Below are 12,270 nucleotides of genomic sequence, written 5' to 3'. Positions count from 1 at the left end.
CAGACAGTTTATTTGGCATGGTAAGACGCCAAGAGTCAGCATGGATAAATTAACTCTGGATTATGAGGATGAAGGTCTGAAACTCCATAATTTTCAGCTGTACTACTATGCTGCTCAGTCCAGATTTGTGGCACAGATGTTTGACACGGGCCCTCCTCCTTCATGGCCCAATATTGAAAGGTTAGAGATGAAAGAGGCGACACCAACAGATTTACTGTATAAATGGGATAAAAAAAAAAACCCAATCAAAACTGCAACTGATAATCTTTTAATCATCCATTCAATCCAAGTTTGGTATAAACTCTGAATCTTTCAAGCTAGAAGGATTTCTTTCTCCTAAAACCTTGTTATGGGGAAATAGATTGCTACCAATGATCCTTCAGAGTTGCAGCTTCAAATCTTGGCAGGAGAAAGGTATTTGTGTATTAAGTATTTAAGTATTTATGTCTCTAGAAAAGAAAAGTACAGTTTAACAAATAAAGTAGGGCTGGGCTGTATGACAAAATTTTCATATCATGTTTTTTTTTTAAAAATCATATCAGTTTCATGGTATTTGATGTTGTTTTTTTCATGCAACAGTGTTCTTACCCACATTTTCTTCTAATGAGAACAGAATTACTGCAGATGATTGTCTTTAAACAGCCCATTTTACTGTCAAAAGGACTGTATCATGTTTTTTTTTTCATGTCCAGACAGGTAAAAGCATGACCCCTTCAAAGTATGGTTACCATCACATGGTGGGGACGAATATACGATTAAATGTCCCCACCCACACTAGTCGGCACCAGAAATACTAGTCATTTAAAATATTTAAAAATAAAGAATTTGTCAATATTTCATTCATGCATGATGCCAGTTATCTGTTGCCTCTATGATTTTATGCAGCCGCACGCCACTAGTCAGGGCTGCGGCTCTGTCAGGCGGCAGCCCCTCTCACCCAGCACGTATAAACCAATCACCGTGGCAACACCGAATGTTTACATCAGCAAAGTTGGACAGATTAATGTAGACTGTGACAGAATAAGCTGATTTATTTTCACTTGACTGGAGAAACATGACCACATTAAGCACAGACACGGACATAAACCTGCAAGCACAGCTGCTGCTGCTGCTAGCACTGCTAATGTTAGCCACTCTGTGGCAGCTAACGTTAGCTCTGGGTCCTCCTTCTGGGTCCTGACCCTCTTCGGCCTGAAAAGGTTAAACGTTTATTGAGTTGTTGTCATGTTTTGTACATTAATGTGTAAGGTTTGTATTGCACAGCGCAAAGTAGCGCACATTTCAGCAGCATTTAAAGTACAATTTGACGATTGTAGACTGTGATTAGCGTCCTCAAATGGCTCTTAATACACACACTATTACAATTCAACTTTCTGCACCAACTGTATTACCCCACATAAATTACACAAATACAACTCCAATATATCACCCCTTTGTTTTAGATGTGGCACAGAGGAAGGAACATTCCTACATTCTACCTGGCAGTGTTCTAAACTGCAGTGGTTTTGGTGAGGGGTATGTGAAACTCTATCAAACATCCACGGGGTTACGTTTCCACTGGACCCTGACATTTGTTTATTAGGAAACCTTAATAATTCCAATCTTGAGACAAATTATGCTAAGAAACTTACAGAAATCCTTTTGGTAATTGCTAAGAAATGTATTGCAATAAAGTGGAAATCAGACACCCCCCTTCCAATTAAAATGTGGCTGTGTGAAATTAATAGCTGTGTGCCCCTAGAGAAAATAACCTATTGGATACAGAAAAGAAGTAAGACTTTCTACAAAATATGGCAAACATTTTTAATTTATATGGAAAATCTTCCAGCGCACCAGGTTGACTAATTTCACAGTATTGGAGCTTGACTTGATCCATGAGCAGTGATGCTACCATTTGTCTCTCTGTATCCCTGATTATTGTATAATGTATTTTATTTATTAATTTTTTTCTTTTTTAATTTAATCTTTATTTTTTCCTTCATTTTCTATTGTCTTGTCATCATACATGTTTATTTCACTTTTACTTTGCCACCTTGTGGATATTGACTTTGATTTAGTCCTTTCATTTGGTGACTGTTACATTGTTCCTGAAAAAATCTAAATAAAATATTTAAAAAAAAAAAATTAAAATGAGTAACCTAATCATAATATTGAAGTAATATATCTTGACTACTTTCCGCTACTTTTGGAGGTGCAATTGTTTGTAAGTTTATTAATTGTTTGTCCAGATATTCCTTCCTTTGTTATTTGTGACTGCATGTTTTGATCAATAGCTCTAATTATGCACTATGGATGCACCGATACCACCTTACTTTTAAGTACAAGTACTTACATTTGGGTACTTGCCGATACAGAGTACCGATATGAGTACTTAATAATGCCATTAAAGTTCTTACAGTAAATTTAAAAACATATTTTATTGTCATCAGATGTTCACTTCCTAATTGCAACAAATCATAGTTGCTGTTTCCTGCTACAAGTGTAACCATGGTTACTGTAAACATTACATTTTTAGGTTATTTGTAGTAAGTTACTTTACTGATATTGTGTGCCTTCTTAAGCTGTAGTTTACTGTGTACATGATATATTTCAGAATAGTTATGGAATTAAAGAATTAACTTTACTGCTAGAAATGGTGTTATATATAATTATTTCACTATTATTTACAGCATTTTAACGGGTATTTTAATTTAACATTTACATGTTTAGTTTTTAAGTTTCTTTTTCATGTCCCTCTTGTCTAAGAGTCAATTAGTTCCTACCTGTCATTGTTTAGAGGGGACAGGTATGAGTGTGGTAACGTGTGCAACACTTTTGTTTACCTGCTGTGAACCTCAGAGAGTGAAGTTGGGTGTATTTTGCTGTCAGGCCATTTTGGTGAAGATGAAGTACACAAAGAGAAGTTGTAGCAGCTTATGATGAAGAACAGAGGGTTACAGACTGGTGGCAGCTGTGTTTTTTGTCTTTGGATTAATTTGGCATTCGACTAGTTTATGCCCGTCAGGACTTATTGGACCGCTGGCTCTGTGCATTTTTTTCAGTTTTACATGAACTTACATGGAATTTTATGGACAGTTTCCAATGTCGCTGAGGCCATTAGTGGATGATGTTGAGGACAGAGAGTCCCTCACTGATGACGACGACGTGTCCAAAAAACAAAAGCTTGTGTCAAGCGGCTACTTTTTGTGACGTGCTATCAGGTGTGGGGTACCGGATTAGTTTTATGACTACAAGTATGTGAGGACAGTATCAGACTGATACCTTCTGCTGGTATCGGGATCGGTGCATCCCTATTATGCACATTTATTTACCAATATTTTGGAGGGACACAACTGTTCCTACCAATATTTGGGCAAACTCATTCGGATTATTTTTGGAATGAAGTCATGTTTTATTTCGTGGTTACTTTTTAAAGTTACACTCTTCTGTTGACCTGGTTCAGCAGTTCCACCACATCTCAGCTGTATGGTGCAGTGTAATGTAGTGATGAGTTCAGCAGCAGATCTGCCAATCACTATCCCCATTGGTACAACATCACTGTCCAGAGATCAGTGAGGAAGCTTTACTCTGTCAGACGTCACGTCACTACGTCACTCACATGAGCACACCTTGCAAGAATGCTAGCAGCTAACTTTAGCCACTATCTTCTTAGTCTAAAATTAGTTAAATAAGTTGAGAAATTGTAATATTGATTGATTTGTTTTCAAACATCGTCAGAAGAAAAAGCGCAGGCCATGTTGGATACCAACTTTTCAACAATACAACTGTCAATGGTGAATTTGAATATATTTTAAATATCAGGGATTATTTCCAAACTGTTCACACTCAAACTCACACATAACTCTTAAACTGTCGAGCTCCAAGTGGACTGACATGTTGTTGTGTCCTTACCAATGTTGAGACCAAACCTATGTCCTCGCTGGTGCAAAGTTTGACTGAGAAAGAAGATACTGCTGATCAGCAGGTGAGTTGATATTCCATTTAAAGCTCTCCTCTCATCAGAGTGCAATTACCACAAGTGATGACTCAACATGTGACTAATGTTTATATTTGTACTCTAGTTTGTAGTGCGTGTCATCCATTTAAACAGAAAGAGATTACACTTTATTTACTGACTGAACATTTCTTTTGAATTGCATCAGGGGTCGTATATCATCATGTGCTTTGGATAACAAGTGACATTATCAGTGGTTAACAAATACATCAATGGGCGCCCCTATAGCTCAGTCGGTAGGGCGTGCGCACCATGTATGGAGGCTGTTAGTCCTCTGCAACGGCCGCTGGTTCGAATCCCGCCTGCGGCTCATTTGCTGCATATCATCCCCTGTCTGTTCACCCCCCTTTCCTGTCATACCTTCAGCTGTCACTGTCAATAAAAAAAAAAAAAAACATCAAATCAGAAAGAGTAGTGTGAGTAACTTCTTAGCCACGCTGGTCACGGTTTGTCCTACACTCATGGAAGAGGCGGGTGAGGGGAGTGGGTTGCAATATGAAAACCTACCACTAGATGCCACTAAATCTTAACCTGACATGCCAGGTGGTTTGTTACACAGAACCATCTGGGAAGTTGTCCTTGGAAAAGGGCAGGTACTTTTAAAAAAAAAACATAGGTAGGTGATTGGATGAACCATCTGTCTATTACATCTCACACAGGTAAACTGCAACCACTCAGATCAACACTTCCATGGACGGTTCTCACACCTAGAACCCTGCCCATAGCTGCCATTTGGGACAGTTACTGTCTGCGCCACTTTTGATGTGGACACAAAGGAACAACTTGAAGCCTGGCAAGATGGATTCTTGTGTGATCTTGTGATCTTGCAAAATCACCTGCCTCGCAAGGGAAGTTATTTGTTGGGTTCACCACTTTAGTTCAGCCTAACATATCTCAATAACTGTTGGATGTACTACCATTACATTTAGTACACATATTGGACCAAAAACTCATTTGTTTGACAGCCTGTTATCTAAAAAAATAAACACCCATTGCTCGAAAAAGCCCTGCAAACTCAACAACTGTAGGGAGAGTGTATATTTTCAGACCAATGGAAGTTTGATTTTGGGACATTGAGCCATTGGAACAATGGATAGACCCCTGTTCAGTGGTCTTGGAGTGTGTTGAGGACTGGGATGAAACATTTTTTATCGAGATCTGTTTACGGTGACCAATCTTTACATCGCTGAAGGAGGGGGTTAAACATTAATCTTGCCATAAGACACATTTTGGATGATTGATCCTAAAACACTGGAGAACACAGACTGAGGCGAAAGATTTTTATTTTCTTTCATCAACTCAGTATTTTTTGATCAGTTTCCAAATTGTTTCCTGTGACAAAATCCTTACATCCATGCATGCTCTGATGGTCAATCCTTTGATAACTAGCAGCCTTGAGCCCTAATGTTTATTCATCATCTCAAGTAAAATATTTCAGATTTACGAAGATTTTTAATATATTTTGATATATATTATATTATTTCTTCTGTTTTGATAGGTATGAAAATCAATATAAAATGTGTAACAGTCTTGGGGTTTGTCTAGTCACGTCCTGTTTTATGTTAATAAAGTCTTTCCTTACGTGTCTTTGTTGTCTTAACTTCCTGTCTTTGTCTGTTTTTCCACTCTTGCGACTTCTGGGGGTTGTTCCATCAAGGCTGATGAATAAGTCTGTTCTTAAATGAAAAAGCCTGACTTGAATTAACTTCATCTCAAGACTTAAGTTGTTCCACTAAGACAATTCAGCCTGCTCAAGTCAATGGAAACTCAAATAAGGCTAAAACACGCTGTATTGTGAGCGTGCACGGAGAACAGAAGCAGCCCAGAACAACTGACTGTCGAAAAGACGATAAGAAGTTTTCCATCTTCTCTGGTCGATCTTCAGCTGTACTAATTAGCAAAAAGGCAAAAAGCCATTTAAGAGAAGATATGTATGTGTATATGATATGATAATGGTTTTTTTTGTCTTCACAGCTTGAACAAAATGAGCGGATGAATAAATAACTTCAAAACAACTTTGGGACATGTTTTTAAACTATAAATGTTAAGCTTTTAAATAAAAGGGTGTTGTTGGCCTTTGAAGACAGTAAAATTTGGGAGACAATTTTTTCTGACTTTTTTAAATTAATACATTCTTTGAAACTCAAGTAAACCTGTAAATTCATGCTTAAACAAAGGTCCAAGCTTACCATGGTTACTGAGCAGGGATTGCTATAAGCCACAGCCATTGAATTACTCTCACTTAAATTAGCCAGACTTATCAGAATAAGCCAGGCTTTTCCTTTATCCGTCATTTCCACTGGCACCTGATCACCTCCCAGTGTGTTCAGACTTTTGTTTGTTCCCTCTTCAAATGCCAGTTTGTCTGTGTCTGTACGATGAGCATCCCTGTGCCCACTTGTGCCTCTTTTTTGGATCTTTTCCTTGTGTTTTTCCTTGCGGCTTGTCTTCTGTTTTTGGATTTGTACTTTTTGGACTTTTCTAAGCATAAGCCGTTTTTGTTTTGACTTTTGTGTTTATTAAAAATTTTAGAACAGCCACTGCTTTGCTTCTCCTTTGCATTTTTGGCTCCACATTCTTGTCCCGCTGCTTGAAGAGTTCATGCAGTTAATGTAAATTTGGCCTAATTTCTAATGATGAAACATTATTAGAAATGTACAATAAAAAACTGAAATGAAACCTTTGCCTGTTCTCAAGACACTCCAGGGTGTCACGGCGCCCACTTTGATAACCACTGCTGTCGACTCACCACCTTCATTGAGCAGCGTTGCATCATCTGACACCCACAGCACACACTGAACTTGACATACAGATTGACGTACACACAGAAGACATATTCACGGTACAGCAGCTCCATGTGCCCCTCTGGTGAGCGGTGAATATGACTCGTGTCAAAGCTGTGAAATACGGCAGTGGTGTATCATAACATGTTGAAGCAACTGTTGACTGAAGTAGTTTTGCACCACACTATAAAATAAGATCACATTAGTATTCTGTTCAATATTTGACCCAAACTCAGCCCCAAAAAGCATTTGATGTCACTGATGTCACTGATGTCACAATAAATAAATACCGAGCAGAGCGATCACACACTGTAAACAGAGTACGAGAGCGATGCTGTGATGAACTCTGATTCTCCATGAGTCCTTAAATTTGTCAGTTGTCCAGGCTTTAGTTGAGGTGAACAGTGTGATGTCATCAACAGCAGCAGTCTGCTGTTGCTTTTAACTGTTGCCCTCTTATGTTCATTTATGTAACTATCTTCGATTTCTGTGTTGATTTAATCCCCTGAGCAATTTATCTCACTATATGGATTCCACTATATGAATTTAGTTCCAAACATCAGGAATGTTAAAGCAAATTATGTGATTCATTAATCTACAGTAGTCCAAAATGATCTGTTGTTTCTGCTAACGTTGTGTGTGTACATGCTGTACTTACGAGAGCGTCCTCTCCAGCCTGCTGCCGGTCGAGCCGATGATCTCCCCCAATGTACAGAACATCTGACCCAGGAAGTCCTTCACAGAGGAGACCAGCGCATGGTTAATACAGCACAGTACAGTCAGATGGTACACATGCAACTCAGCATCACTGCATCATTACTGTTACTGTAAAATACTGAAGCTGAAATTAAGATATATTTTCACATGGTTGTTAAATGAAAAGCATAGGTTTACATTTACTTCCTCATTATATAGGTTTCATGAGGTTTAAGCCAGTGCATCTTGTCATTCATTCACTCTCACTGATTTACATGCTCACTCACTCACTCACATGCTCACTTACTCACTTATTTACTCATTAGTCAAGTGTCCATCCAAATAAAGAGCACAATTTCACTAAATCTACAGAAAATCAGACAGACAATGTGAACTAATGTGTAATTCCATCCACTTGTTATGTGAATATCAGGAGTAGGACACATCCAGATAAACAGAGCTGCTATTTTTGCAGAATAGACAGTGTCATGAGATGATGTAACTAAGAATGTGGAAAACATGATAATATTTCATTTGTTTATTTCATGTATTAATTTGCGTCACTCCACACAGCAGTGATGAACCGTGACTATCAAAGCTGGGACTTCACTAAAATATTCACTTTCTTCCAGTGGTGAACCGGGACTTCAGTTTGGCCAAAACTTAGCCAGACACACCAAAAATGCAGCAAAATGGAAAAAGATTTTGCTGGAATAAGCGTCAGGCAGCAGGTAGCTTGTGACAAGTGTTTGTAGTGTGTAGTTGCCACATACAAAAAAACCTAGTACAGGACAGAAAGCAGCACACAATGACAGCAGAATAACTAATGAAGCTCAGCGTAAGTTCAATCAGGAAGACCTTCTATTACGCTGCCTTCATTCATAACTTTCCTTTACTCGTCTCTCTCTTCTTATTCCCTCTAATCAGCTGTTTGTGGGCGTTCACCTTCGTCTTTACTATCCAATCAGATTTTGCCACGGTTGCGATAGCCAGTCAATTTGCTGCTGCCAAACTTTAAATCGCCTCTGTCTTTGCTCCATCAGTTGTCATTCAGTCAGTCGTGTGACCCTCCTCCACCCCTCTCTCCTCCAGTCATTGGACCCAGGTAGCAGAAGATGTTCACCTCGATCCTCCTCCTCCTCTCTCCTCCAGTCTTCAGGTCCAGGCAGCAGGAGTCCAGAACCACAAGATGTTCACCTCGATCCTCCCTGACGCCTCTCCTCCAGTCTTCAGGTCCAGGCAGCAGGAGTCCAGAGCCACAAGATGTTCACCTCGATCCTCCTTGACGTCTCTCCTCCAGTCTTCAGGTCCAGGCAGCAGGAGTCCAGAACCACAAGATGTTCACCTCGATCCTCCTTGACGTCTCTCCTCCAGTCTTCAGGTCCAGGCAGCAGGAGTCCAGAACCACTTCACCTCATCTGTCTCTGCTTTGCACCTCTTCACCACCACCAGTGTCTAGACCTCGGGGGGTTCTCTTCTCTACAGCTTCATCACCCCCATTTATATATTGTTTCACCTCAATGGGGTCTAAACGCCAAAGACTTTTCATGTTTCATATCTCATGCATGTGCAATAAACCATTTTCTTTTACTCTTAGTCTCTTCCTGATTGAAATGCCTTTCTGCAGTTTTCTGTACTTAAACTTGTATTAAACAGCAGATAATTGCCATTTACTCTGTCACTGCTGTATGGATAAGTTATAAGTATTAAGTTTGCACTTAATACTAAAAGCTGTAATAATCTATATCTATGTATCTATATCGATATAATCTATATTTTTTATGCATATAATTAAAGAATAGTTTTCTGCTCCCGTCCAATCTACAAATGACATACAACATAATGAAATTTTAATTAAATGATCATTTAGGCAATAAGCTCAATACCAATCAATACCATTACTAATTACCATCCCAGTCACCAGAATCACCACATTCCCAACATGTTTTTGCAACAAGTAGGCCCAGTAGTAACAGTAGTGGTATTAGTGCTGATATATTAGCTAGCTAAATTGATTTCTGTGTAGCTGTTATTATTTAAGATTTACACTTTAAAAACTCTCACAGGATAAGGACACAGTGAGCTGAACACAAGCTGTATCTACAGAGCCTTCAATCAATTATTTTCCTCAACAATATTTATTTATGTAATCCCAGAAAATCTTCCTAAGAACAACCACTCAACAAACATTTTATTGTTGAATTCACTCTGCAAAGTGGGTGGAGTCATGTGATCGCTTTCAAATGCGAGGCGAGCATTGCTCACTGTGAGGTCTGCCATTTTATGCAGCGGATGTTGGATGTCAACTGATCTCCTTGACAGAGGACAGTGTGGACTGAACTTCAAGGTAAGAATAAAGTGTGCAAAGTAAAGTGAGTTAGCTACAGTCTTCAGTTTTCAGATTGTTGTAGAATTAAAAATAAAGTAAAACAGAGGCTTTTTTTCTAAAGATATTTTTACCAAGCAGTTTTATACTAGAGGTCTGTAGTGTAATAAATGAAAGGCTGTAGGGTTTCAACAGCCGGTAAATGCTGGTTTTATCTGGTAAAATGTATTTAAAAAGGAGGTGGTCAAAATGTCATACTAACTTAGCCTGCAGCGCTAGCTTAGCCGCAAGCTATCATGTGCAACTTCCAAGTGGGAGGACTGTAAAAAGTCAGGGTTTTGGTTGATAATGTGGTCAGGTAGGCTGCCAATGTTAGCAAGACAAATATATTAACAGCTGTGAGGCCACCAACAGGCTCATCATAGTGTCAGGTTTTCCTTAACCTCTTAACACCCAAGTACAGCGCTTCTGTGATTTTACTCCACTTTTACAGAGAAGATGCAGTTGAGGCGAGATGAGGTGAAATTTTCTTTATGAACAACTCCAGTCTGCAGTTGTAATTTCATAACCACAGTGCACAGTATGGTTGGGCAACTTGATGAATGTGTCCCTTATGTTGATGGACTGAATCCATCACTGTTTTTATTAACCGATTTTTTTTTTTATTTTGCTGATGTAATAGTCTGCAGAGTGACAGCCGCTGCTCCACGCCGCGCTCTCATCCAGTACACCCTCTCACCCAACCATGAGTGTCCTGAGCTCACAGAGCCAGACTCTTTGCACTCTTTACATGCAGTGAATTAAGGATTTCATTTGACCCAACCAGCGTTGGTGATTGTTGCAGGAGTGGGCAAACTAACAAAGGTGGTTTAGGTGAGTTTTTAGTGTTTTTCCATCGAGTCCGAATTAATTACTAGGACATTAATAGGTGTTAATGAGCCAGTTAAGCTCATCTTAAAATGGAGAAACTTGAAGCCAGAAGGTTTGCAGTTGTATCTTTGTTTAAGAAGGAAATATGTGTGAGAATGTTGAATTTTTTGTCACTTTGTGAGTTTATTTTTTTATTGGGCATAGTGAGCGTACGTAGCGTACATGGAATGAATGAATTCGTCGCTTGTGCACATCTCCCAGCTGACACTGCAGAGGACAGAAGGTGGGAGGTGGGGTTCAACCAGCCCAAAGCCATGAATCTTAAAATGAGTCAAACTGTTGTAAACTGAGCTGCTGGCAGAGGCAGCTCCTCCTCTGTCTGCCTGCTGCAGGTTGTAATTACAACAATAATAGTAATGATAACACTAATAATAATCTAGTTATAATAAAAACAATTCTAAAAATAGGCTGTCAGAGTATTGATAAAGAACAGAGCTGATAATATAAAGATAAAATCCTAATAATACCCACCCAGCTGGTGGTTTCACTCTGACTATGAGCAAATCACAGTTCAAATCCCCTCACTGTAAGCCTTATTTAACTATTGTTATTTTGTGATTATTATTTCTGTGGCACACACTACAATCACTCACAAAAATGTTAAGGATTGTTTAAGACACAAATTTTGGTTAATAAATATTGTAATGATGATGTGATATAATTATGTGAAATCCTTTGTTTTTAGTCAAATAACATCAAATTTTATTTGGAGAGGGACCCCAACACCGCTGCATTGGGTATCCATACAACCAATGTGTTTAGGAAGAACAAAGAATACCAAGGTCCACCTTCCACAGTCTCACAAACTTCTGTGAGAAACACTGCATGAGGTCATACTGGGTAGAAGTATGCACAAACATGAGGTTAGTTATGGTAAACAAAGTGTGGCAAATGTGTTGACTTTTCTAATTTTTCTAATGGGCTAACAGGCCACACAAAAAGTTGGTATGAATTTGAGTGGCAACACTGTAGATAGTCTTTGAATGGTATTGTACATGTTATTTTATTTTAAAAAGTATATTTCCTCCAATAAATTAATTTCTTTATATTTGTGGTGGTGATATACCTGTTTCAGAACTAGCCTTGCTCGCTGTTAAGCTAACTGACAATATGCCTGTATTACTGTCTGCGAAGACAGTTAATGTGGTTGGTTCAGTGTGTTACAGTGGCAATAGAAGTTGCTGCAATAGTTGATATTAGTATGTGAAATGTAGACAATGTAACATGACTAGAACTAACATTAAAAGTAAGGCTGAGTCTCAAAATAAGAGTAGCTGTGACCACAGTATGTCTTTAATGTAAAAGTGAGTACTTTTTGCTTTTTTGTTTGATAAAAATAACTATTATAAGAATTTGTGGTCCCTGCTCGGTCACTGTGCAAAAAATGATGATACAAGAGACTACCAAAAGTTAAAACTGATTTCATGGAACAAAGGCTTGTGGATTTTGCCTCCTATTATTTTAAATTTTATCAGACATCCAACTGTCTGTCAACAGTAAACTAAATTTAGTTTTTAAATTGTATGCCTTTTGTAAAATTT

At 38.6% G+C, this 12,270-nt stretch overlaps 1 protein-coding gene across 1 annotated transcript in view; it reads right to left on the bottom strand.

Annotated features, from left to right (window-relative positions):
- Nucleotides 1-12,270, bottom strand: part of LOC146331061 (copine-9-like) — a 295,949-nt gene that overhangs the window by 156,325 nt on the left and 127,354 nt on the right. The window contains exon 7 of the mRNA XM_084726649.1: nt 7,436-7,512. Coding sequence (XP_084582775.1) covers nt 7,436-7,512 — 77 coding nt within the window. The remainder of the gene's footprint in view (nt 1-7,435; nt 7,513-12,270) is intronic.

This window comes from Lutjanus erythropterus, chromosome 2 (assembly GCF_056507025.1).
Source record: "Lutjanus erythropterus isolate fLutEry1 chromosome 2, fLutEry1.hap2, whole genome shotgun sequence".
In the NCBI taxonomy this organism is placed as follows: Eukaryota; Metazoa; Chordata; class Actinopteri; order Lutjaniformes; family Lutjanidae; genus Lutjanus; species Lutjanus erythropterus.
This window is presented reverse-complemented; position numbering and strand designations above follow the sequence as displayed.